The 22,884-nt window shown below is 35.4% G+C and overlaps 1 protein-coding gene across 1 annotated transcript; it reads left to right on the forward strand.

Moving 5' to 3' along the window:
- The first annotated feature begins 6,677 nt into the window (after positions 1-6,677).
- Positions 6,678-14,476, forward strand: LOC100366542 (cationic amino acid transporter 4-like). The gene is made up of 4 exons (XM_002730705.4): positions 6,678-6,990; positions 9,529-11,204; positions 11,574-11,682; positions 12,170-14,476. Exons 2-4 carry the CDS (start codon positions 9,576-9,578, stop codon positions 12,391-12,393), a joined length of 1,962 nt encoding a protein of 653 aa, XP_002730751.2. The 5' UTR covers positions 6,678-6,990; positions 9,529-9,575; the 3' UTR covers positions 12,394-14,476.
- Positions 14,477-22,884: the final 8,408 nt, after the last annotated feature.

Here is a 22,884-nt window from a genome sequence, read left to right on the forward strand (position 1 = left end):
TGTATTGAAATATATGCAATGTGTCACTGTCATATTTTAATCAGCTACGCTGTCATGAAACTATTCATATAGTTGATTGTTCGTCATTGGCATCAGTCTTGCTTCTCGTAACTCATCAAATTTCACTATAAATGACTGATATCGGATAGTCTGATTGCTATGATATTTTAATTATATTTTAATTAATACGTAGAACAAGTGTCCCACGTTCTTTCATTTTGTGTTTGTCATTCACCCCTCAGTAACTAAGACGGGGGGCATTCGGTGCTCTATATACATAATAAACAGACAAATGTGCCTAATATTAGTTACAAAACTATTCAATAAAAACAATTTCAACAATAAATTTACATATTTAACAGATTTAAAAATTGTTAGAAAATGTTGTGCTCTATATTTTTTTTTAATTTTTCAAGTAGCGAGTTTGAGATTGTTCCTCTACGTAATTGATGTGCACAATTTCTTGTATGTGTGGTATATGTTGACATAAGACAGATACACTGTTGCACAGTGTTTGTGTAGAAGACTGTACTCAGAAAAGGAACAATAAAATTTAAATGTCAAGCCTCCAGAAGAAGCTTAAGTAAGACGTCTTGGTGGCTGGAACAGATGTAATTTCTAGCCTGTCCGAGAAAAATCGAGCACGTTATCTACTGTAAAGGCCTGTCAGCTAACGATCGAGTATGTTTTATCATTTTAAGTCATTTTTAAGGTTTGTGTGGTTTAGTTTGTCAACCCACACATTTTGTTTGTGTTATTTTTACTGATCCGGTGTGTTGTGCTTTGCATATTTGAGTATAGTGACGATGTCAGACTACAGCATAGCATAGCACGACACACGGTCTGTAAAACTAAATGTATTTTAAATACTTAAAATAAAAATAATAGACGGTTGTTCTTTGCCTGTCTGTGAAGTTCACATGTATTAGCATACATTTACATATTTAACAGATTTAAAAATTGTTAGAAAATGTTGTGCTCTATATTTTTTTTTAATTTTTCAAGTAGCGAGTTTGAGATTGTTCCTCTACGTAATTGATGTGCACAATTTCTTGTATGTGTGGTATATGTTGACATAAGACAGATACACTGTTGCACAGTGTTTGTGTAGAAGACTGTACTCAGAAAAGGAACAATAAAATTTAAATGTCAAGCCTCCAGAAGAAGCTTAAGTAAGACGTCTTGGTGGCTGGAACAGATGTAATTTCTAGCCTGTCCGAGAAAAATCGAGCACGTTATCTACTGTAAAGGCCTGTCAGCTAACGATCGAGTATGTTTTATCATTTTAAGTCATTTTTAAGGTTTGTGTGGTTTAGTTTGTCAACCAACACATTTTGTTTGTGTTATTTTTACTGATCCGGTGTGTTGTGCTTTGCATATTTGAGTATAGTGACGATGTCAGACTACAGCATAGCATAGCACGACACACGGTCTGTAAAACTAAATGTATTTTAAATACTTAAAATAAAAATAATAGACGGTTGTTCTTTGCCTGTCTGTGAAGTTCACATGTATTAGCAGTAGACCCTGGAATTTCATTCACGTGCAATTTAACATTTCTATAATAAAAATACGAAGCTTCAGAATATTACAATTACGACAAAGAAACAGCTCATGGTTTTCTAAATTAACCTAAACAAATTTACGACTCATGAACAATAATTCAAATACATTGTAAAGGTGAACTGAAATAACAGTGTTCTCAACAATAGATCCGCATCGCACTCAAGGCTGTTCGCACTTTTACGTCATGTCGTATTTAGTCACGTGATATTACTATTGTGACACCGAGTGAGATTCACAAATATTTTATTGTGTAATCTTCTCTCAGTCAAATCACTTTGAAGACACATTTATGTGTACAAGTTTTGAATATTTTAGTAGTAGCAACTCTTATCTCAGTCAGCGTTGCAATGTGGACCTGATCACCGTATGATAGAAAAAAGAGATACGTACACGAACGCAATGTTATTTATAGGTGCAGTTCAACCAATCTGTGAAAACAACTTTTTTGTGCGGTTACAGCGAACATGTCTCAGCAAGAAACATCCACAAAACAGCTACCAAAATCAATTGGAAAAGTGTTCACAGCCAATAGGGAATGGGGATTAGAGAAAATAGGATTATGCTATTTTGAGCGAGATTAAGGGTTTGACCTGAGAGTGAAGTGTTACAGTACAGCCATTAATATATCATAGAACGAGCCAAAACGACCTAAATGTCACAAACCGACCCAAAATTACCAAAACTAGCCACAAACAAATAAATCGAGCCAACAAAGCGATATGCGTTGTTCAACTTAGCGAGCACTTAATGTGATCAGGGATGATACTTTGAGACTAGTGACGTCAATGAGTTAGATTCGTTCAAATTGTAAATAAGCGTTTACCTTCAATGATAAAGCACTTTTTGTAAATAAGCCTATTCGTAACCCATGTAAACCGTGATGCGATTCATTTGATTGAAAAGAGTAAAATGTCAATGAAACATCAAACAAACAAGATGGCGCTCTTTTAACTACTTTGTAAAAAAATATCCAGAATTAATTCAAGTTGAATACTTGAAGTCTTGAATACAAGGAACATTTATGACAAAGCTATAGAGAAGGACAATAATATTTAATCTTTTTAATAGATCCCAAATAGATTCCCTCGCCATTTTGCAACAAGGGAGACTATGATATTACCTCCTTTCATTATACATTATTTAGTGACATTATAACAATTTTTTCATCTACCGTTTCCGGGTTCTCCCCAAATGATTCTAATATTTGCTAATGTATATATTCTAACTACTGTATACCCTAATTACGTAAGATGTACAATGACAAATATGCTGACTGACACGACAATGTAAGAAGTGTAGATCAAAATAACGGTACATTAATTATTTTATTTTATCAAAATAATACATTTGTTAAAATAAACCCCCCGGCCTGGACTTGTAATAGCTAGTTGTGCTTGTATATAAAGTGATGTATGATGTTATTTCTACTTTGTTGCATTTAAATTAATTAAACTTGAATTAAAACGTAATTTTATATAGAATTGCAAATGAATGTAAATGCGTGTAATTGGATGGCCAATTATGAAAATGTATAAATATATGTTGCCTGAATTAGTCAAAGACACAATATTATCATCAGTCAATATGTTAAATAATAAAGGAAATATGTATATTGACAGGTTACGTCATGTACATTAACTGGTGATGGTTTGAATATGCAGTTGCCTCTTGTACCAAACCAATGTGGGAGTGGATAGGCTTCGTGCACCAATCCGTTTCTTTGGCAGTTTCTTCACTCCTTTCAACAACATCACGAACAGAAAATGGAGATATACAAATACGACGAACAACAACAACAACAGCAGCAGCAGCAACAACAACAACAGCCTGTTTGATGGGTATTGAATACAGAAATTCGTAAAGCTGAATCAGATACTCTATCTGCTGTGATGAAAGTAGCAATTGGTTTTATTGGAATTGCATAGACATTACAGCTGATAAATATTTTGAATTACACACAAGTTTACCCTGTCTGACGGTGTATGTGTCCCACAAATACTTTTTACGGTTATATATATTTTAAACTATACAAATTATTTAGTCTTTTTCATAATTAGCCAAATTCAAGATTTGTTAGCCTCTCTGTTGAACTGCCCATAATATTATATCATTTCAATGAAATGTGTAATTATGCGTATAAAATATTTGTTTTTTACTCAAGAGTACACAATTAGCTTTTATACGTCTGAGAACCACTCATTTCATTTTAATGAATCTCGATACATTTTAGTTATTATCTGTGCTTATTAATTACCAAATTTGTTTAATGGTTAGCAATTTTTCAACAGTTATACTGATATCTCAAACAACACACAAAGCGGTACCTATATTTTCGGTCATGCGAACCTAGTATTTTTGCCAATCGTCGACCACATACCAGGTCACATGTCAATATTTTTAGCATCCAAAATGGCTGTGCCCTGTACCTTAAACAGTATCCTTTAAAATTAAGGAAGGACTACAAGCTCTCCTGCTGTGATGACAAGACTAAAGTTTGCATGGGTGATCCTGAGTTCAAAACGCAACAGGTTTCCAAGGTAGAAAACGTCTGGCACCTTCAACAAGTAACTGATCCTGATCTGCACCACAGTGGGCTCTATCTGTCTACCGTATCCCAGATAATATTTAAAAATCCTTCTACCGGGACTGTCACTGTAATACTGAATGTGTTTCAGTCCTCCGACCCATTCAACACTCTATCTTCTTGTTGAAACAAATCAAGTAATCAGAGGTCCAGCCAAAGATTGTCGTAAATTTGACAGATGAAATAAACCATCGAAACAACTTTTGAAGCTTTAGTATCCATGTGTATATGCAAATAGCTTTTGCAGGTTCGCATCAGATCATAGCTTCAGAGAGGGTGATGTCAATTGCCAAAATGCCCCCGCAAAACTGTGCTATTGAATGCTTATGCAGAAGACCTTGCTAAAATGTAGCTGATTCATGACATCGGAAAGCTTGCAAATCCAGACAATTTGCATGGATAAAAAGTATTAAGCAGCAGAAAGGTGTCATGGATCCGATGCTGCGTAAGGCGATTGTCTCCTTACAACATCTCTTGAACTTGCTTCTTCAAGATCTGGATGTTAGTAGACAACAACAACTCCATGATGTCAGTAATATGCTAATGCCGGTGAATATCTTACGTTAGTTCTGATCAATAGGATTTAGTGAATGTAGACTTATTTTAACTTATTTTATTATTTTCATTAATCAAAATTATAATTCAACTCGTCAATTTACTTTGTCAGAAAAAGAAATACATAACAAAACAATCTGATCATATGTGTTTCTGTCATGTAACCTGGAACACACCCTTTTTAGGCCCAATTGATTTGAAGTTTGAAAAATAGTTTCAATATAGCAATAAAATAGTGGTACTCTTTGATATATCTGATATGTGATTATAAGTCATAAATCAATTATAATAAATTTTGAAATTGCTCATTTTAGCATTAGTGATCATGATCACACTCGATAAGTCACTTAATAAATATATATATTGCGTATACATTAATGGTACGAATTTGATTAAATTCTTATTCATGTAGTATAAATCTACAATCTTAAAATTCAAAGACAGATTTGATTGGTGTGAACCCGGGATAATGTTTGGTTTTCACACTGTTTTTATAAATATAACAAATTTGGATATATTTGACCGATTTCAGAAACTTTCTGGCTAATTTTTGGCTTGCAAAAGGTCGTTATAAAAGTGACATCACATCTACCTTGAATCAAATAAAAATATATTTGGAGCTATTTTTATCTAGTAACAAATGTGCTGAATTTTTATCAATTTCGTAATTTTTACACCAATTTTTTAGGCTTACCATGCAAAATCAAAGAAGGCATCAACCCCTAGCCCTAAATAACTTCTTACTGCGATATGATTCCGTCATACACAATATATTGAATTATCTATTTATTTATTATAATAAATCACATGTTGTTCACAAGGGATGAAATTATGTATTTAATGAATATCAGAGTATGATTTATAGCCCTGATTTGGGTGAAATTGACACTAAACGAACAAATATCTGACAGTGGTTCGTGATACGTGCCCCAGATGTCACTCCTGGACTTCGCCGGTTGATTATCCAGCTAATGAATGAACAGGCATTGTGGGCCAGTTAATGATTGACACAAAAAACTGCGTGACATCGAGGTATTTAGAACAATTAAAGGCAGTGTGGTTCTAGGGGTTGCTGCTGCTCGGGATTTTATCAACAAACGTGTCTACCACATTTGTGGTGACTCGAGCAGATCCAAATACTACCATGTCAAACTAGGAAGGAAGCCTGGTTCTACGGTTGTGAAAGTAGAGTTTGATGCTTCAATTCGTGAACTTCAGACGCTGACTACGTAACATACATTGGGAAAGACCAAGACTGCTTCGATTTGGCGCACATCTGGAAGGCGTGCGAAAGCTATGCTTAGCACTAAGCCGTTACAGGGGCGAGTGATACTGCCGGAGACGGGAACCATACCAACTATAAATCTTGTTGTACCTAATAAACTATGGCTGCATTTAATTCATATGTGGCCTCGTATGTGTAAGATTCACCAATGTACATTCTTGTTTCTAATTATATATGCATGGAATGGTATTGCACTATACTGAGGACCATTGGTCTAAATTATCTCTGTGTTACACGAATTGTGTAACTTTAAATCGGTTAAACTCACACATGTGCTGCTAAAATATTTAATATTATTGGGTATTCGAGGTTAATGTTTTACCTGACCCTGTGCTCGATTCGTCCAGATCGGTATACATTACCAGTTACAATTTATACTCGGGTTCTGTCGTGGATACTGGCACGATAGGTAATTATATGTGATACTATTTTGAGCAATCTACTATGCTAATAAAATAACTAACTTGAATTTAAATGTGATCGTCAATTTGTTGGCGAATAGAAAGAGGTCATTCATTATTTGTTTAAAATATGCCCTTTAAATGCACTGATAATACAATCCGACACTTGAATGCTAAAAATAGAATAATCTCGTCATGCTTGGAGCTACATATATATATCTATGCAACTGATATCTCGTCTGAATTGGCCAGCACTCGGTCGTTACACTACCATATATAAGTATTCACGACTGGGTTGCTCGTACAGATTTATGTGTGTTCGGCACAATTAATTGTGTGTGAAAACAACCGATTTAGATAGGACTCACAAACAACGACTCTGATTGGATAATATATTCAATACGTCATACTTTGACGTACCAAAACTGTGATCTCAGTAGTGTTGCCTGTCGTCACGGGTATGGGGAAATGTTTGTGATTGACGGACTCAGGCTATTTTTTTTGTCAGGAATCACAGGAATGGTGTGTTGTTAGATTCACGTGTTCTATTTATCAGAGTCCCGGGAAATTCAAGAAAATTTCCATATTGAATAGCACATGTAAGTAGCTATATATCATGAATTCAAATAGATTGTAGGTGTTGTACATTTAGTTCAGTTAATCATTTAAGTCTATAATGGAACGATGGCATTTTAATTGTACATTCGATAAAATTAATTCTGAGTTGTTTTCAGTTAGATAATGGGATGCCAACATTTCAACATGTCTTGATGTATCACTAGTGCATCTGAATAGAAGTATACGTATTTTTACAGCTCTCTTAGATAGCAATTTCTGTGTATAATTTAGTCCATATGGATGTTATTTTATGGCGTATTTTATGCGGTTCCCAGAGATACGGGGGCGAAATATAGAGGGATTATGGTAATCCCCCTTTCGTACGTCCATTTATTGTGAAACGCAATACCTTGCTATTTTGAGAGAAGTCACCACTCGCCACTCGCCACTCTCACTATGTTTTGGTAGAAGGGTGTTACTTATAAATGCGTGTGTGGACAAATTTATTCTAACTATTTGATAGAATATTGAACGTTCACTAATGTTATACGTATTTATAACGTGACCTCGTCAAGGTATTTTTGCAGTGACCCGTAGCATCCCAATCCGACCATAAGCCGAAAAATACATATTTCCTTTCTCTCAAAACAAGGCGTTGTGCGCATGCTCTATCTCTGGGGAATTGAATATATAATTCGACTCACCGTTCAGGTAAATCTGAGAAGAATGCATGTGTCTGCTCGTGCGATGCGAACCGATTGTATATACCACCTAATGTTGTCACAATGCTCGTATTGTAAATCAGTTATTTCAGTTTAGAGGTTGAACCAATTGATAACTTGGAGCGTGATAAATGATTCTGAAAGGGATATGTTTTGGTTGATGTTGTGGCTGATAGAGATAGGTAATCCTCTCAAATGTCGAAATACCGATTTTTTACAGGGAAACATATTACAGTTATCGTCGAATGTGTTTAGCACATTCTTAAACGAAAAAATACTCAAAAAAATACATTCGTGTTTGTCGAATTCCATGCCATGTTTTGACGTCACTATCATGCTATGTTTTTTGTAGTTCTGTTTCTACGTTTGATTTCACGCATAAAACAGGATCTCATGAATTGATATTGGCAGACACGAAATTACCGATGGGTCAATCAAATCTGTTTTAAATAGAACGTTGGACATGTATGTGATGGAAAACGTACTGCGCTAAAGAGCGTGTTTTATTGATGTTTACGCTAAAATTGAATATAGAAGAATGGCATAATAAAACGTGGAATATTGTTATGGAATCGAGGGAGGAACAGAATTAAGTTTAGCAAGGTTGTGGTCAAGGCATTTCAAAAAACAGAATTGTTTATTCCATACTATAAGCCACTGGACCAAACGTACAATAGTAGTATCATTGATTATACAATAGTTGAGGGGGCACACTATATACAGGATAAAATAATTAATATACCCTAGGAATCGTGTCTCGTTTCTTAGACGCGAGATAAACACATTCAGCTGTATTCCGTACAATGGTAACTTTGATACAACCAATGAGCTCGATAAATTCACCGCAAATACAGCCTAGTATATACTGGACATGTAATTCATGGATAGTGAGGCCAATGTTTTCGTCCTCCATGGTTTTATCTGCACAAAATGGTCTACTTCGAGTTGAGACTGTATTTTCTGTTTCATTTTTTAAATCATGAGACGGTAATGGACGTCTGGTCGGGACTGGTCAATTCCATGTAAAAATTATCTTTACGTCTCAAATAATTCTCTCGCTAACAATTAGTTTAACTCTTTTATATTGGTCAAGTTTCGGATACATGTTAATTTATCCATGCCAACATTGGAATTCCATGTAACACGATCTTTGAATGTCGATTCGCAACCAATCTATCCACATCAAAAGAAAAGAAAATAATATTAATTTTAAATTACGTGCCCATCATGGTCTATTATTGTTTGCTTCGCGAGGTTGAAATTTGTAGCACTCAAAAACGTAGAGATTCCTAAATAATATTTGGTAATTTCTCAAAGCTATGTGACTTTAAACTCGGCTGACCTTCTCTTTAACAACAAGGTGTATAACGTTTCATCTTTGTTACATTATTACATTAGCTTTCTATAGTTGGAATATCAAAATCATTTAAGAGAAACAGACCGACCAGCACCCGGGACCAGCACGACTCATGGATGACTCAACTATATGCATAGCGGTCATCTTGGATACGTGTGCTAATCCGGATACGCATCTGATCGTTATTTCTGCCATGTTTACTCACATGACGCAATTTTAGCGGATGGTTTACGAAACTTTGTTCCACTTACCTCAAAATACCCGTCAAGATATGATTATTTTCGTCGACCAGATTGTTAAAGATACGAAACTTTATTCAGATTTATTTATTTTGTGAAATTAGTATCAATCTGACCTCAGTACTGTGGTATACATCGCTTTCAGACAACACATTACAGACAACTTATTATTTATTTATTTATTTATTTATTTATTTATTTATTTATTTATTTATTTATTTATTTATTTATTTATTTATTTATTTATTTATTTATTTATAGACGTTGTGTACTTTATCTAAGCTAGGGAAAAGCATACTTCATTCATCATGACAATCATATCAGATTTCTTCAGTAAATTAAATCGTGTCAAGCAGTTCGATCCAGATACGTATCAGTCGAAGATGAAGAAATGTCTGTCTACGTTAGATCTTACACTGCTTGGTGTAGGAGCGATGGTTGGGGCGGGGCTGTATATTCTTACTGGAATAGTGGCGAAGGATATGGCGGGTCCGTCAGTCCTCATCTCTTTCGTGATTGCCGGCCTCATTTCGTTCATCACGGCACTTTGCTATGCTGAGTTCGGCGCCAGGGTGCACAGGACAGGTTCAGCATATGTCTACACTTACGTCACTATGGGAGAATTCTGGGCTTTCCTGGTTGGCTGGAGTATAATTTTATCATTTGTTGTGGTTGGTGCAACGGCTGCGCGCGCGTGGAGCGGCTACTTTGATGAACTGATTGGATTTAAGATTCGTAACTACACACTGGAACACATCACCCATGGACCCTGGGAAAACCCACCGCTAGCCCAATACCCGGACTTCTTCTCTTTGGTAATCATTTTCATACTGGCTATATTCGTCACTCTGGGAGCAAGCGTTTCATCTAAACTCAATGCTGTTTTAGCTGTACTAAACATAATCATAGTATTTTTCTTTATATGCGTGGGCCTCAACTATGCAGACATCGACAACTGGCAGGGTGATGGCGGATTTGCTCCGTACGGGTTTTCGGGAGTACTGACTGGGGCCGCTGCAAGTTTTATGGCGTTTACAGGGTTTGATATCATTGCAACATCATCAGAAGAAGCCAAGACTCCCGCTATAAGTATCCCAATTGCAATAAGTGTTTCTATACTCGTGGCTTTTGTGGAATACTTTGCCGTGTCTGTAACACTAACTCTAATGATCCCACACGAGCTCATCGAAACTGAGGCGCCGCTAACCGACGCGTTGTCGCACAACGGAGTCAAATGGGCACAACTAGTTGTTGGTATTGGCGCTCTCTTCGGTGTTACAACGCCGCTATTGGCTCAACTCGTCGCACTTCCACGTGTCATCTACGCAATGGCAGACGACGGTCTTCTCTTTTCGCCGTTGGCGAAAATCCACCCCCGCACACAAGTACCAGTAATGGCAACTGGGGTGTTTGTAGTCCTGGTCTCGCTGCTGGCCGTTTTCTTCGACTTAGAGGACCTAATCGAGTTCTTAGTCATCAGTGCTTTAGCTGCCTACATCATAGTCGCTGGCAGCGTGTTGGTTTTACGCTATCGACCATGCCACCATACAAACCCCGACGAGATTCCGAGAGATCATGACAGAGAAGGGTCGATTTCCGGTCATGGAGATAAAATGGTCAGAGAGATGAACAGGCAGAAACTCGATGAACTCAAATCCAAGAAAGCTCCCTTGGAAGATGTTGGCAAATTGAAAAAAGGATTTAAGATGTTCTCATTTCTGTCAAATTATCCTCCTGGTGTTGTTCCTGAGTACACAATTTTGGCAATGGTTATCTTCATGATGATGCTATCTGCATTCATCTGTTACGGCTCAGATGCCCTGAGTAAAGGTATGCCGTGGGTCATTTTCAGTATCATCATCACTGGTGTTGCAGTTATTGTGCTGTTCTTCATATTGTGCATACACGAGCAAAACGAATATATTCACACATTTACGGTAAGTAGAAACTGTCCTCGATTGGAGTTTTTTTTTCATAGTTGTGCCGCCAAATTGGATGACCCTTTATTGGTCAGAATGTATGTGAATGAGGCTAATATTTCAGTTGCTGGAAGACTGTGAAGAAAATTATTAATTTAGGTTTAGTATAGAATGGGGTCAACATTTGAAAATAACCATTTGAATTCAGCAATAGCGTCAAGCACCAACAATCACTATTTCAGATGAGAAAATGTGCCATGCCATTCAAAATCATATGACAAAATAGAAAGGAGGAATAGGACTCGAGTTTATTGCGTTGTATCACTTTAAAGCTAATTCATTGTATGGCTTATATAAACCTAACCAATATGCACTGGATGTTTCCAGGTTCCATTTGTTCCGTTCTTGCCGAGTTTTAGTATATTCTGCAATGCTTTCCTTATGATGAAACTGTCCCCGATTACGTGGATACAGTTCGCTGTCTGGTTGATCCTGGGTATGTACAACACGCCTGTTTATATTCAATCTGCGGTAAAATCTGTTCTTTTGTCATGTATAATATTCTATTTCAATATAATTTCGCCTAATATCAAATCAAAAGACTGCGTTTCAATTAGACAAGCTAGGCTGTTCTAATAATTGTATACATCAGACATACGCAATACCATACACCATTACTGTAAATCACGCCCCCTAGTGGTGAAACGCTTCTGTGGCGTCATAATGACGTATGTGGGTGTATGCAATGTCGTTCAAATCAACCACTCTGTTTGGTTGGGTAGTCGTTCGTCAATTAGTAAGAAGCAAAATTTCTCCAAAACATCATCTTCACTGATGGACGACTGCAGATGAAAACAATATCAACGATTTGAACGTCATTCCTGTCACCTATTTACGTCATAGAAGTATTTCGTCGCCAGGGGGCGCGATTTATAGGCAAGGTATATTGTTGATTTTATAATTAAACTTATTTTCCATATCAGGCATGATAGTATACTTTGCTTATGGTATACGGCACAGCAAGGAGAACATACGAGTCGAGGAGAAACCCCCAGTGACAGACTTTATTCTACCACCCGACACTCCTGTAATCAACGACGCATTGCTAGAACAGCAACCTCAGCCGCCGTACGATGACCCGCCTGAATACGATGATGCAGTTGGTGAACCGAGTGATCAACAACCACTGCTCGAAAAAGAACAGTAGTTGCGGGTATCAATATCGATGCACAATCCTGATATAAAAAACAGGTTAGCTTACCATGGGTAGTATATAGCTTCGTTAGAATGATTGACCTTGGCATAAGTTTCCAAGACCACGATTAATTACATTGTTCCCAATGTTAGTTTGTTGAAGTCTTATATAAAAAGCGTTTTTGTTTCTAATATTTGGGAGAATATTGTGAGAGTAATTGGCGTAGTAATTCTGAGAAAATGTTGTTCGACTAGAAAAGTTTCGATGCAGTGTGAATCGGCCTTATTAAATAAAAAATAAATTACTGGAATGCACACACTCCAAACGGGTATAATTTTAAAAAATAAGCCTTTAATTTCATATAGTTGTTATTTTCTTACATATATGCAAATTAGCTGTCTGACTTACAGGCAATGTCATTCACTACTGAAGTCATTCACTATTGAACCTTTAAAATGCTCATCAACTGATTTTCGACCAGAGAAAAGAACATTTTACATATGTATTAGCAAGGTGATATGTTCGTGGACATGTGACAACATAGAAAGTCGCATTAAACAGTGAGTTAATCCAAACACAGAGAAACTGTGAAATACGTTGTTAAGCTCGAACACAATTATGATAGTCACGAAAAGCTAAAAAAACACTCAAACTTCATCATTTAGCATTGAGATACTATAGCATTGAATTGTGTGTATTATATGTATTATAAATTATGTTGAAGAATGGTGGATGAAAGGCGATGTCGAAGTGGCTTGGTCACTCGTCATGTTTCGGAGTTTATACGCAGTTACTGTAAATGTATTTACTATTCACTGTGTTCTATCTATTGTGAACACTATATTGTAAATGTGTGTAACATATCTGTGAACATATAGCCTCACTACTGCATGTGTACAGAACGGTGTTGGTTGGTGCCGTGAGTAATTGTTATGGGTTGTGTACAGTATGGCACTCCATGGGTACATAGGTTGTTTGTTCAGGGGTATTACCACGCTGGACATTGTCTGTAACCCAACCTATCGTATAGTACGTAATTAGACCGTGAATGGAGTATTCAGTTGCATCCGCGGCCGGTTATTTCAGCGAGCAACCGTAGACACGTTTGATCTGCGTAATCGTGGATTTAGAAGCAGTGAACTCGGTGACATAAGAGAGTGGAACTCTGTTTGAAGATCAAAAGTCTCGTGTTCCACGAGATCTCGGTTGCCATTTGCGTGTAGATGTAGTAGTCCAATGGGTATTTGACCAGAACAGTGTAGATATAATCTAATTGTATAGTATCATTTTTAAGTTGATGTAATGTATTTTTTCCACTCTGGTGCGCATGCGTGCGTTTTTCACATATTAGATTAGCTAATGAAGTTTCAGTAAGGTAAACACACGTGGCTTTCTTGTGTCGATATATACTGAACTAAATAGACTTTCGATTGTATAATATGTATATAAAAACACATACTTCTGAAAACTAGTCAGGAGTCTTATTTATTTATTCATTTACTACATAATGTATTACTATAACATGGAATGTAACGGTACTGTTTTTAATAGTCTCCAACTCGCCTGGCACAATTTTCTGATTCGCTGCATGTGAACGTTCAATAAAATTTATCGGTTCTTCTGTTTCTAAATGGTGTAAAAACTTAATTTCAGTTATGTAGATGAGATTTCATGTGGAAGTTAAACACTCACCACAGGAATTACAAAAAAAATACTATCGATAAAGATATAAAGTAAATTCTAAGTTATGGTACAGGTACGGCCATTTTGGTTTTTTGAATTTTCGGACGCACGGTATAAGTTCTACAACGTATTTGCACTTTAAAGAAATGTTTTTGTGTGTGCGTGTTTGTGTGTGTGTGACGTAATCAATGCTACATATGTGCTCCACGTTGGTGTTCAGTTTGGTTTGCGTAATTATATACACCCAGTTTAGTTCATTTTATGTGATTGTAATCCATTGGCTGATTGCATGTTTACTCTGCCACGCCTTAGTTTTATTAGGGATTATGTATGAATTTGTAAGAGAACGGGACAGCGAGGTGTTATCTCAGCTGAGCGTTTGGGTGAATAAAACTGGACTTTGTGTAATGAACTTATGTGTATTCTTTTGGGTTGAACCTGGTAACTCTACAGTGTAATAGTTATCAGCCAAGCGAGGCGAAGTTCCATGCACAATACGCGAGTACGTAGCACATGGTTTTTAATGCTTGAACATTTTGTGGTGTTGATTTCAGAACGGGTATATTAGTGCAAAAACATTGTGTTTTTTCAATTATATATAATCGCGCAATTCCGTTTCTAAATAAAATTTTCAAAGAAGAATTAAAGACATATTAAAATTTAATTAGTCTTTCAAAATTGAAGCTTACTTACAGAAAAAACATTAGATTTTACACCAGTAGTTTTAAGTCTAACTTATCACATCTACCACAAGTTAAATTCAAATCTGTTTTTTTTTTGAGATATGCAGTATAATGTGCATGTAATTCATTTTTAAACAAATCACGTCAGTGGATGACTCGAGAGCAACCATGAACACAATTTAAATGAAATGTGATGATTATGCATATTTTGTAAATTCAGCAATTAGTGCAATGCTTTAAGTTTCATTATAATGTGATGATTAATTCTTAAAAATTCATGGAAAGCCGTTGAAGTAAATTATCTTGCAAATTAGTTAATTATTATGGATGTATATAAACCAAAAACCAAAAACTAACGTACGAAGATTTATTTTAATAAGATGATAAGAACTTGTCATGAGATATTGGTGGAAAAGCTGAAAACTGACTAATGCAAATCAGATAAATAATATGCACAAATTTCAATGAAAACCTTCTGCGCAATGTCACATGTCAATGTCACCATCCTTGTACCAAGTGTCATTGAAATGTGATTAAAACTTGAGAAATTATGAATTATTCTGCAACCTAGGATAATTAATATTCAAAGATTCAAATCAAAGCTTAACAGGTCTGTGCATTCAAAAGGCTTATAATTGTCTGATTATTCTGCAAACTATATCATTATTATACACAGATGCCAATCAAAAACTAATCAGGTATGCACACTATTGCAGAGCAATCATGTGTTAAGTTTTATTGAAATGTGAGGGTTAGTAACTTGATGAATCATTATGCAAATTAGGTGATTCACACAGGTTTGTATTCAAAACTAATTAGGTCTTATGGCATATATGGGCCACGTTTTATTGAAATGTAATGATTAGTACTTGAAATATCGGTGGAAAAGCAAAATGCATATATGCACGGATATTAACCCAAAACTTATGTCCTATGACATATATGTACCAAGTTTCATTGAAGTGTCAGTGAAAAAGCTGAAAATGTACTAATCTTTTTGCAAATTATGTAATTAATATGCCTGGATTTTTACCCAAAACTAATCATATATTCGCATTGAGCCAGAGTACCTATGTATCAAGATTCATCACAATCTCATTAGTGGTTCTTTAGCTATTTGTGTCATTGAACATTTAAACTTAATTAGGTAGCTAATTATCATGCAGATAAGGTGATTTATACCACTTTTGGTCACGTGCATCATTGTTCTCGCCAACGATTTATTCTTGCAAACAGGGTGAATTTATATGCAAATTGTAAAAAGCAACGCATTCGCAAATATGCAAAGTGTAAACGGTCACACTTTCATTCATATGCAAAGTGTAAATGCTACACTTTGTTACAAAAGTGTGGCGTTTACAATTAACATATCAATGGAAGTGTAATCGTTTACAATTTCTCATGCAAATTTGAAGTGGCACAATCTCACGCACAACCGAAACAGTCACTAAAAATCTCTTGCAATTTAATCGTTTTATGCATGGGGATGCGTGGTATAAGCCGTTAATCACAACTCGTTGTCGTGCGTTTACAACTATAAAGGCCACAGTTTTACAAGATGCTGACAAAAAATGTGGCCTTTATAGTTATAAACGCACTCCAACTCGTGCGATTAACTATACTAATATGTATGCTAATATGTGTGTAAACCAAAACTTAGTCAAGTCTGTGCATTAGCCCAGAGCATCTATGCATCAAATTTCATCAAAAAACAACATAAGGTTCATATGAAAATACACATACTGACGCACTGACTGCAAAGACTCCCGCTGTGTGCTTTGCACGGGTGCGAGTTAAATTTAATTTAATTTTAAGATAATTAAAATCGATGGCATTTCCAAAGCCAATATCTTTTTACCCATGAAATCTCCAATAACGCGGGGTAAGCTTGCGACTAGAGACCTCAAACTTGTATATTCAACTTCAGTATCAGTCGTTATAACCGGTCCTATATACCGATATTTGTCGATCGACGGCGTGTACATCTTCAGTATTAGTCTATATGACTGAGAATTTATACTGTGTTTATTTCGGCATTAGTCACGGTCTATATATCTAGCCTGATGGCCCCATATACTGGCATTTGTCGAACGACGTTTAACTAATGAAGTCGATGTATATTCTTTCAGTTTTTCATTTTTAGTGTGTTGATCATTATTCGACCTTTTTTCGATATTTCATCTTTATAAACACATTTGGATGCGATTTTTCTAAAAACAGAACCTTGTTTTATGGTGTGCCGTAAGGGTCAAAATTGGAAAACACATAAATAAATAAAAGAATGAATAAAAAATAGATAAATAAATAAAAGAATAAAAGAATAAATAAAAAAATAGATAAATAAATAAATAAATAGAATAAAAAATAAATAAATAAATAAATAAATAAATAAATAAATAAATAAATAAATAAATAAATAAATAAATAAATAAATAAAAATATATAAAAGAATAGGAAAATAGAATCATCTTATTTAAATAAGTATTTAGAAAAAGCTGTTTAAAAGTTAATCGCCGTTGCCGCGCAACGGAGTTAAAAAGTAAATCGCTTTTGCGTGGCAACGGAGCTAAAACTTTGACCCCAACACAGGGCTTGTTACAGTAACTGACGGCGAATCCCCAAGTGCGAGCATGACACTCCTCAACACCTATGTCGTCACAGCTAACGATTATCCGAATTTACAGAGTTTAACAAGCTGGATAAAGTATATTGTTCACACATTAAAACCACAACCACGATTAAATCATGCAATTATTTTCTGGGTTGGGAAAATGCACGTCATCAACCATTCTTCGTGCTCTTATAGGGGCTTCGCTGTCAGTTAACAATCCACTATATGTCAACCAGAATTGTCGGCGCCTTCGGGCTCTCATGACGCGGGCAGGTCTTTGACAAAATCGACACACGACTTAGTCGGTGGGCCCTCGGATATTTTTTTTATCGCTGAATTAATTTTACAGCAGTAACTTGAAAACTAAAGTGAAGTCTCAATGAGATTTAAGTTGCTGACTACCAGTATAATGCTTCACAAACCTTGCCCCCAAAACAGTGAAGCTTTATGAATTTCCAGTAATCGTATATTAAATGCCAGACTATGATTCGACAACATAGTTTTTTAATGGTTAAATATGTTTATAAACTAAGGTGAATTTTCTGCCTATCGCTGTATATTACTACAAGAGATAAATAAACTTTGCAATAGCATACTGTACTTTATTTTAACAGTACACCATTCAGCAAAAGGTGAGTTGATAATATAATACCGCTATGAATAAGTGATATCCGGTGAAAACTTTTTTATGACCAAATAACCAACTAAGCGTCAAAACGATAAAACAAAATTTGCTTACAAATAATATGCTAATTTTTGCTAATCAGACACCATATACATATAATGTGAGATTTGGCGTAATATCTAGCAACGAATAGTAAAAGCGTTATAATACTACCAAAATGGCGGCCATTCACTAAAACATAGTTGACCAGGAGTACAATGTATTGCAAAATGAATGTATTCTGGGTATTTTTAGTAGACTTTTACTTTAATTTAAAAAGAGCCAAAAATATGCACCGTAAATTTTGTCTCACTTTTTGCATGTTGAAATAAATAAATAAAAATAAATAAATAAATAAATAAATAACAGATAATAACATTTACATGAGAGCTTGATTTTGTCGTCAATTCTGGTTCCTATGGTAGATTTTGTTCGTAATGGCTTCACATAGCAACAGCAGATCCTAGCCTCGGAATAGAATCCTTTCTAAGAAATTTCAGCGAATATCCATATATAGGTGGTCTGAGTTCAACAATCGTGTTGGTATTTAGGCCACACGTACGCAAAACTGTGAATCACATACTAGTAGCATGTCTTAGCTTCGGTAATTCAGAATATAATGTATTAATGAGATACTCTTGATCACCGCTTTTGTTTTCTACTCTAAACCAGCAAGTTTCAATCAGTTCTTATCCTCAGTACTTGGCGTCTTTCACAAAACTTATGTGTCCGTGTGTTTGGGACTTGTTTTTAGGTTTTGGGCGACTTTTTTCCAGAACGCTGACCCCTTAAATTAGGGAATGATTCACCGAGGGCTTCCTTATCAACTGAAAAACAATTGTGTGTCAATTTTTTCAAAGACCTGCCCGCGTCGTGAGAGCCCGAAGGCGATGACAAAATTGGCGGGGATATTTGTAACTGGGAATGACTTGTTGTCACACGCAACGTAATATTACCGTAATTGGTATAGTACAGGTGTGATGGTTCAAATATCAAAATGGCAACAGTAACAGAAAGACTTCCCTGGCGGCGATGATACAATACCGGAGCCAACAGATGAGGTTTCAACTGGTACTGGTATCATTATACTCTGCAAACATCAAGTACAATAACGCGATAAAACTCCACTACTCCAATAACTAGATACTTAAACTCCAATACAATTCAACGAGATCTCCGATCTGAACTCAGTGCTGAACAACTCCCCTATATATACCCGCACTGTCTATAAATAGACCATTACATCAGCATACATAATGAGTCTGGAACTTACTACCAATTTCTAGAATGTTCCATTACTTTCTATTGCCTCCTACAGTGTTCTATTACCTATTCAACCAGTTTCTAAACAAAATCTAGAATACTCCACCCAGACACAGCACGGCTCCAGAACACTCTCAGTGACACGGAAGTGGCACACAAGTCGTATGCGACACTTGTCTTTGGCCAATAATTTCGCCATGTCATCAGAGGCTCGGTGAAGTGTTTCAGTCACAGTTACCAAACAAGATCAACGATGATCCGACTTTTCCCGATACCTTGTTTTCCATACGCGGGGTTGAAGGTCGGGTGAAAGTTTTAGCTCCGTTGCAACTCAACGGCGGTTTACTTTTTAGTTCCGTTGCGCGGAAACGGTGGTGTACTTTTTAACAGCTTTTAAAATACCTATTTAAAAAAGCTGATTTTATTTTTCTATTCTTTTATTTTTCTATTCTTTCTTTTATTTTTTTAATTATTGTTCTATGTTTTTATTTATCCTACGTTTTTATTTATTGTTTATTTATTTATTTATCTATATATTTCAATTGTTGCCCTAATGGCACACCATACTTGTTTGACCAGCAAACATAACGACATTCGTTCGGTGAAATACTGAAAAACCATATTGAGCACTCGCCTCGGATTTACACGTACGAATGAATAATGACGTTTGAATCCAAGGCTGTATTTGTATTTTACAATAAACCATGCTCTAACGCTCGTAGCGATAGTCATTGCGCCCTCGACGATGAATTCCAGGGACCAAACTGCAAATGAAAAAAAAAATTATGTATTTTATACATGCCATATCATAGCTATATCGACAAACCCACGTTGTTGTTGTTTTAAGATTTGATAAAAATGGAAAATCATATTTGTTAAGCTCCGTGATCAGAGTTCAGATTTTGATCAGATCTTGTCCATTGCCTTCCAAATTATTAACTCGTTTTATTAAAGGCTATGTCCGATTTTATAACACCATGAACAAACAAGTCAATCACTACTGAACCTTCGAACAGTACACAAGCCCCATAATTCCCCTCAACTGACTTTCCACCAAATTACTTGTCCACATGTCTCTTTGATAGTATTAGTATATTCCAATTCGTGTATGCTGCCCTCAACGATATTAATGGTTTCAAATTTAAATCACAGCAGCGTGATGGCGCTGTCTAGATTTTCGTGTCTGTGATTTTAACGTGCATGATTGTGATGGTGATTTAAACATTTTAAATTTATGATAAATCATGCGAATTGGTCTACATGTGTTCGTTCATATGGCACACTTTAAGGTAGTTTGCTACCATTAATAAAATACCCAGAAATCCTTGAAATCCAGCAAGAGTTGGGTTACTGTAATGTTCAAAATAGAACATATGATACCGAAAAAACTGAACCAAAATGCGTTCTTTGAATACTTTTAAAATATTTACTGTGATATTTTTTTAATGTTGTAATGTTAGCGAACTACCTTACGCCCACGTGTGTCGATCATTAACATTGTTCATTGTAAATTTTGGCATGCGTGACTGCAATTTTAGCATGCTCAGTTGTGATTTTAACGTGCTCGGTTGTATTTTTTTTAGTAGAAAGTTGAGGAAAGCTGCTGGCACTGATGAATGTATAAATTGGTCACCGAAGCCTGGTAATTAATTGATATAACTAGACGTGTGATGAAGGGCCGTTGTCCGAAACATCTGGTTATATTGAATTACCAATGAATACTTTGTTGTCATTTTACCTTACTGAATTGCAATTTTAACCATCGTTCAATCGCACGGTTCCGTCACGGTAGCCGTCCGTCCGATTACCCCCAGCCACAAACCCGCAGGCGGTAAGTCTATTCATAAGCGGATATGTTGAAGATGCAATATGGACGAGAACATGTAATTGACTCTCATGTGCGAAGCACATAATGGGAGTCTTTGCAGTTAGTGTGTCTGTGTGTGGGTGTGTGCGTGTGTGTATGTGTGTATGTGTGTCCGACTGTTCCACTGCTATCTCAAGAACCACTCATTGAATTTTGATGAAACTTGGTACATAGATGCTCTGAACATATGCGCAGATTTGATTAGTTTTTGGTAAAAATCCGTGCATATTAATTACCTAATTTGCATGATAATTAGCTGATTTTTAGCTGTTCCATGATTGTTCCACTGATATCTAAACAACCACTCATTGGATTTTGATGAAACTTTGTACATACATGCTCTGAACTAATGCTAGGTTTTGATTAGTTTTTGGTAATAATCCGTGGATACTAATTACCTAATTTGCATAATGATTAGTCAATTTTCGGTTTTTCCACTGATATCTCAAGTACTAATCATCACATTTCAATGAAACTTGGTACATAGATGACATATGACACTGCACAGACCTGATAGTTTTTATGGTAATATCAGTACATATTAATTACCTAATTTGCATAATTAATTAATTTTCAGCATTTGATATAAGTATTAATCATCACATTTCAATGAAAATTGGTACATAGATGTCATATGACACTGCACAGACCTGATAGTTTTTATGGTAATATCAGTACATATTAATTACCTAATTTGCATAATTAATTAATTTTCAGCATTTGATATAAGTAGTGAGCATTACATTTCAATGAAACTTGGTACTTACATACTCAAGGACTATGCAGAGATTGATTGTTTCCGATAAATATTTGTGCATATTAATCACCTAATTTGCATAATGATTAGTCAATTTTCGGTTTTTCCACTGACATCTCAAGTACTAATCATCACATTTCAATGAAACTTGGTACATAGATGTCATATGACACTGCACAGACCTGATAGTTTTTATGGTAATATCAGTACATATTAATTACCTAATTTGCATAATTAATTAATTTTCAGCATTTGATATAAGTTGTGAGCATTACATTTCAATGAAACTTGGTACTTACATACTCAAGGACTATGCAGAGATTGATCGTTTCCGATAAATATCAGTACATATTAATCACCTAATTTGCATAATTAGTTAATTTTCAGCTTTTCCACGGGTATCTCAAGTACTAATCATCGCATTTCAATGAAACTTGGTACATAGATCCTTTAGGACTATGCAAAGACCTGATTAGTTTTAGGGCAAATAATTGTGCATATTAATAAATAATTTGCATAATTAATTTTCAGCTTTTCTACTGATATTAAAGTACTAATCATCACATTTCAATGAATCTAGAATTATGCAGACCCAATGAATTTCTGGTAAATATTTGTGCATATTAATCACCTAAATTGCATAATTAACCAACTTTCACACTGATATCTCAGGTACTAAACATCACATATCAATGAATGTACATGGATGCTGTAGGACAATAGACAGACCTGGATAATTGTGGGTTAAAATCTGTACATATTAATTACCTAATTTGCATAATTAACCAATTTTAAGCTTTCACACTGATATCTAAAGTACTAATTATTCCATTTCAATGAAACTTAGTACAAAGATGCTCTAGGACAATGTACAAACCTAATTAGTTTGGGGTAAAAATCTGTTCATATTAATTCCCTAATAAGCATAATAATTCATAATTTTTTGGTTCTAATCACATTTCAATTAAACTTGGA

This window comes from Saccoglossus kowalevskii, chromosome 15 (assembly GCF_978046115.1).
Source record: "Saccoglossus kowalevskii chromosome 15, keSacKowa6.1, whole genome shotgun sequence".
Classification (NCBI taxonomy): domain Eukaryota; kingdom Metazoa; phylum Hemichordata; class Enteropneusta; family Harrimaniidae; genus Saccoglossus; species Saccoglossus kowalevskii.